The sequence below is a fragment of the Diadema setosum genome, chromosome 9 (genome assembly GCF_964275005.1).
Source record: "Diadema setosum chromosome 9, eeDiaSeto1, whole genome shotgun sequence".
In the NCBI taxonomy this organism is placed as follows: Eukaryota; Metazoa; Echinodermata; class Echinoidea; order Diadematoida; family Diadematidae; genus Diadema; species Diadema setosum.
This window is the reverse complement of record NC_092693.1, coordinates 862,509-868,355: the sequence shown is the minus strand read 5'-3', so window position 1 is coordinate 868,355 and position 5,847 is coordinate 862,509. Positions and strand designations below refer to the sequence as shown.

Genomic DNA, 5,847 nt, shown 5'->3' with positions numbered 1-5,847 from the left:
CATTCGGCGGAGTCTGCCCTGCACTGCAGCTGTTACCATCTGAAAGTGTTTTCATTGCCTCTAGTGTGAAATCATCATCATGCCGGTAAGTATTTCATTCTTCCTATTGTCGTAATTGGCATGGAATTCTTTTTACTCTATTTTAGACACTTGAGTAGAAACTTGACAATTCCGACTTCTGCCAATCGAATGAGAGCCAGAATAGAATTCTAGTATTGTAGTCCCACACCTGGCATTCCACGTTTGTATTTTGTAGCTATGCTGTGCAGTGAGTGTCACAGATGTGCACGCACCACTGCACTACAGGCCATTTTGACTGCCAAGTGAATATTAAGACTTATAGGCTAGGGTATCTATTCTAGTGCTGTAAAATTCTATAGATGAATTCATAAATTTAGATTTATAAAGTATTTAGAAGGCAACCCAAAATGTGCTCCAGATAGATGTTTTGTTGTAACAACTAAACAGCTCATCTGTGACTGTAAATTACATCTTGTCACATAGTCTACAGACAGTTATAAATGAATGATGAAGGTAAATTTATATTTGTTTTTATTTTATTAAGATGTATTCTATCAAAAAGATAGACATCTACCTTCTTTATTCTTGATACTAATATTCTGTTACCTTCATTACACCAGAATTTCATTTGTAAGTTATCTGTGGTCTTTCCTGCTCTTACGTTTGCTGTTTGCCACCAGTATCTATCATTGCCATTGGATTATGTTCCACTCCATTGTTTGTCTCAAGGATGATTTGTTGTTGTTATTGTTGTTGTTGTTGTTGTTGTTGTTTGATACTATGAACTTTGAGGAAGTATTCACTGTAGCACCTCATGCAATAAGCCAGACAGGAATGGCTGATGTAGTGATGTCTCTGTTTTCTAATGTGTGTCATAATTTCTATTCACAGAAAACAAATAAACAAACAAACAAACAGACAAATATTGTAACTAGATGAGCATGCCATACCTGAAATGAATTGAAAAGCAAGTTTGAATCTGATCATATCTTAAAGTAATGATGGGATTATGAAAATGTCCCTGACAGCATATTGGATTGTCATTGTTATGCAAGATTATCATGTACATGTCAGATTAATTTTATTGTTACTGTTGATAATTATATTAAACAGCAGATGTGAACAAGTGTCTGGGAATTTCAAAGTGACTGTTCAGTGATTCATTCTTCTTTCCCTCTACAGCCCAAAGGCAAGGTAGCAACCAAGGGACAAAAGCAGATTGCAACAGAAAATGCTGAAACACTCAAATTTTATAGCAACATCATGCTGGCAGCATCTATCATATATGTGGGACTGAGGCTGCTATGGAGATATGAATCTTTCACCTGGTGGAACTGGGTAAGATTGTGTTTACATAATGTCAGTTTGTGTAATTCATGTGCCAGCAATGTTGTATCAAGGCTGGATTGTATCACTGGTGTTTAACATGGATGTCACACAAATACTTAAGTACCTGAAGAGAGGGTGTAGACTGTAAAATGCCATTGAACATACAGGTGTATTTCATCCATTATGAACTCACTGAAGACTGGTCCGTAGGATATCTTGGTAGGTGTCTATGGAAAATGTGTGTTGTAGCAAAATCTGCTTGTTTTCAACAAGTTAAAAGTGAACACATTTTAAATATCCATTTATAGAACACATTAATCTGCCTGATAAAATCAAAGATGCTGAAACAATTGATTCATTTAGAAGAATGTTGAAAACATATTTATTTTTGCAATGATAAGGCTCATGGCCATCAGTGTTTCTCAGTGTCAGCTTAATCTTAATTTTCTATTGTTTACTTACCTGTCCCATTTTCACCTTACTTCCTTTACTTGTATTGTTTCATTCTTAAAGTGCATAGAGACTTCTCCCTAAACGTGATATGCGCTATAAAGGCACAGTTTATTATAATTATTATTATTAATGTAAAGGATCTCTCTTCCATTTTCTACAGTTATGTTATTTTGCAGGCCCAGACTGAGATATACATATACTTACTTTAAAATTAGGAATTGTATATGGTTTGTACTGGTAAATTTCTATTTGCTGTGTCTTTTCATATCTACACTTTTATAAAAGTACTGGATACATTGTATTACCTTGGTACATTGTGGCTATCAGTAGCAAGTAGATGAATTATTACTTGAAATGTGGATGAGTTGGATACTAATTGTCATACAGAATTAAGTGAGAATCCAGAAGTCAGAGTTGATTCTCCAAATGCATTTAGATATGGAATATAAACAGCAACCACATCTCAATCTTTTGTCAATCAAATAACACACACACACCAAAGCTGAATGTCACATACTTAGAATATTTGTGAAGGGACACCATGTTTGCAGAGACAATGCAGAATATGTCCTTGAGTAGAAGTAGTAACTAAAAATCTTCCCCCCATTTTGCCCATCCATTCTCTTTCTTGTCAAGCTGTTAAATATTTGTTTTCTCCCTTTTGCAGCTTGTTTTAGCCTTTGCATCAGCAATTTACTTTGGTTGTTATCACTTCATGAGCTCGATGGCCAAGCCGAAATATTCTGAAAAGGGGACAGTTGTAGATGGGGGACTGGATCTCAACATGCAATCTGGAATGGGAGAGTAAGTTTTACTATTTCTTTATTTGCAGAGTGTGAAATTATCGTAGATTGTATTTGCTACTTCATAGAGTTATTTGGGGCAGATTACGTGTCTTTGTCATTTTCATTGCAATTTGAGCCCAAATTACTACTCGGGGTGTAATTTCGAATATATTTAGATACATTAGCATTATTTCATTATTATTTGTTGAGAGTATATAACTTGGTCAGTGTAATTTGTTTTTTCTTTGAGTCATTGATGTGCAATCTTGCCACAGTAAGGACATTAGTACTGTGGTAAATATAGCATGTTTGTAAATGCATGGAGTTGCTGATAAAAGTGAAATGACTTACGAATCTTTAGTGTGTTTGATTCTTTGCATTTCATTTCAAGACTTGTGCTACGATATATGAGCCGTCTCCTTATTTAAAAGAATAATTTAGTCGTGAATGATTGGCCCCTGCTGACTTTCCTCTGACCTTTCATTCTCAACAGGCACATCAAAGACATCATTCTAGTGACAGCAATTGTACAGGTTCTAGGGGTCTTCTCAGAATACTTTTGGCTGATATGGTTTGTCGTGCCTGGTCGAGCGTTCTATCTCCTCTGGGTCAACATCCTGTCACCATGGATATTTGCACCACCCCCTGAAGTTGATGAAAAGAAGCAGAAGAAGATGGAGAGACGACAAAATAGAAGATTCTAAGTAGCTTTATAGAGATTGTAGATTATATCCTGTAGTTAGAAGTACTATCATTGCAAAAGGGTTGCCATGTTGGGGTATTTTGAGGCAGTCCCCAACAAGTATGTAAATGAGAGGAAGTTCATACATACTACATGTATAGCTCTATATGTCCCTGCATGAAAGACCAAATTGTGCCTCAACTTCATTTGAAGCCATGCATCTTGGGCATCAGCTCAATATCTGATACAAAATAAATCCTTCTGTTACCCCCCCCCCCCCCCATATCATACAAGTTTAAGTACAACATCTGAAAGGCTACAACTACAATGTAAACCATGTTAAACAATGTGTGAAATATTTTAGGAAGATCATGTTTGGATTATATCGAGATGTTCATTCTAAGATTTTCCTATTGTTATCAGAAGGCAAAGACAGCCAATGTTTGCTTCACACTAAGTGTTATTTGTAATGAAAAGAAATGACAATTACCATCCACTTCAAATTTGTTCAGTGATAGCAGTCATGCCCTGAATAGAAACAAACAAAGAATCTTTGAAATTAGCTTACTCCTTGCTGTTTACCAAACTTTGTCATTTGGAAGTAGTCTTTGTAACAGGAATCCACATCATCTCTTGCTGAAATGGTTCTGATATAAATTTTCATTGTCTTCTGTGTCCAAGAGTCAAACTATTTTAGAGTAACATGTAATTCAGTCCTTTGAAATTAACCAGAGATCAACTTCAGTTCAAGGTAAGTCCAATGTACCCTTAGATGAAGCTGGGACAAAACCTTCTGTGTATTTGGATGAGTTGAGGTGAAGTTACGGCACTGAAATTGGAAATATGAACAAATTATATCATAAGTGTTAATGGGATTGGTGGAGAGTATTGTAGCTAACAGTTTGTTGGACACAAGAGGTTTCACATCTCTAATGTTACCTTCAGATGCTGCCTTGGATTTTTTTCTATACCATACTTTCTCCCAAATGCTGCAAACATTTGTATACTCATACCTCTCATTCATCAAGCAGGCATTTAAACTATTCAACAACAACAAACCACTGAAACAAATACAAAAAGAAATAGAGAAATGACAGCACAGTAATTTCATGGTCATCATGCAGCTCGCAATTTACTTGGTAAACTAGGGCAAACCCATATTTTTTTTTTTTTTTTTCTGAAAGTTCTTGCAAAAACTAACTTTCCCTTCCCACGGGCTATGTTGAGAAAGGCCATGCATTATCACACAAATAGTACTGACTATATTTCTTTGGGGCTATTAGCCCCAAAATAACAGGGTTATGGCCAAATGCCGAAATGTAATCAAAAAGTATGTAGTGAAATACAGTCAAACTTTTTACAGTGATAAGTTGCAAACTTCATTACATTTCTCCAGTTTTCAATATATGCTCAAGATTTTATGAAAGTCCAATGTCTGTGTAAGCTTCTGAGCTTCTATTCTATTAATTGCTACCAGGGTAATTCTGCTTCAATTGACAAGTTGAGAAGTAAATAATACAATTTAGTTAGACACAGTGCATCCAGTAAATCTATTCAAGATTAATTGCAATGATAAGTCTTTGTGAAATGGTGTTGAGATCAATGATCAAGGTCAACTTTTGAAATGTAATAATTTTGTTTTGATGCAGTGGAAATTGTATCGAACTAAGAGAAAGGAAAGAAGATGATATTTAGATTAATATTTCTGGTGTCAGAGTTCAAAGTTCAAGGTCAAAAGTACTGTATATATGACAGAACTTTTGAAACATGACAGAAATCTGATCAAATTGGTTTAAGGAAAGAAATGGACACAGACTCAGATGTTCGGTTTCTTGTCTAGGAGATGAGAGGTCAAAGTTTGGAGTGAAGTATTTGACTGTATTTCACTTGATTAGCTTTGAAAATTGAACTCAGGCAGGTCAGACGGGTCAGATGTAACTCTGACCCGTGAGTGGGCTGAGATGAATAGGTATATATAGAGGCATGTTTATTAGAGTGTATTGTAGAGTATCACTGGGTATGTTGCATTTTGTGGGGGAAACTATTTTGGTGTTATGTTTCAGGTTGAGAGTCATATATGAATTTTGCACATGTATATGAAAATGTTTGATTCTCAAAAATGACCTGGCAGTAAGTAGTTTCAGAGCTAAATTCTATCAACATGAGACAGTAGAGTCTGGTTTGATATGGAAGATATTTGTGTCAAAGAGAGAAATTATCAATTGTTTGCTGTTAAAAAGAAATGAAAAGACTCAGTCTTGTGTAAATTGTGGAGAACTTTATTATGCTAGTTTTGCACAAAGATTTTTTTTTTCCAGATACACTCCGTAAAATGAGTCTTCCTCGGAGATCAGAGCATTTGCCACAAACAGGAAGACTTCAAAGCAACGAAACCTCTGCAAGATTTTTGTGGTGGTGGTTTTCAAATGAGCAGAAGTCAGTGTCAAGCCAGCTGCTTCATTTCTATGCATATTCATTGTGGCAGTAAAAGTAAGTTGCATACATTCCACTGGTAGTTGACCTTAAAGTTTACACTTGAAATTATAATTCAGTGATATTCCAACACGGTTAAGAAAT

General features: G+C 35.5%; 1 protein-coding gene across 1 annotated transcript; it reads left to right on the top strand.

Annotated features, from left to right (window-relative positions):
- LOC140233114 (transmembrane protein 208-like) lies at positions 1-4,480 on the top strand. The gene is made up of 4 exons (XM_072313228.1): positions 1-85; positions 1,204-1,359; positions 2,471-2,607; positions 3,082-4,480. The coding sequence occupies exons 1-4, from the start codon at positions 80-82 to the stop codon at positions 3,290-3,292; spliced, it is 510 nt and encodes a 169-aa protein (XP_072169329.1). The 5' UTR covers positions 1-79; the 3' UTR covers positions 3,293-4,480.
- Positions 4,481-5,847: the final 1,367 nt, after the last annotated feature.

Bases quoted from the DNA above. Each gene is read 5' to 3' on its own strand.
- LOC140233114 (XM_072313228.1), top strand. The intron at 1,360-2,470 runs GTAAGATTGTGT...TCCCTTTTGCAG, and splicing joins CTTTCACCTGGTGGAACTGG to CTTGTTTTAGCCTTTGCATC. The intron at 2,608-3,081 runs GTAAGTTTTACT...CATTCTCAACAG, and splicing joins ATGCAATCTGGAATGGGAGA to GCACATCAAAGACATCATTC.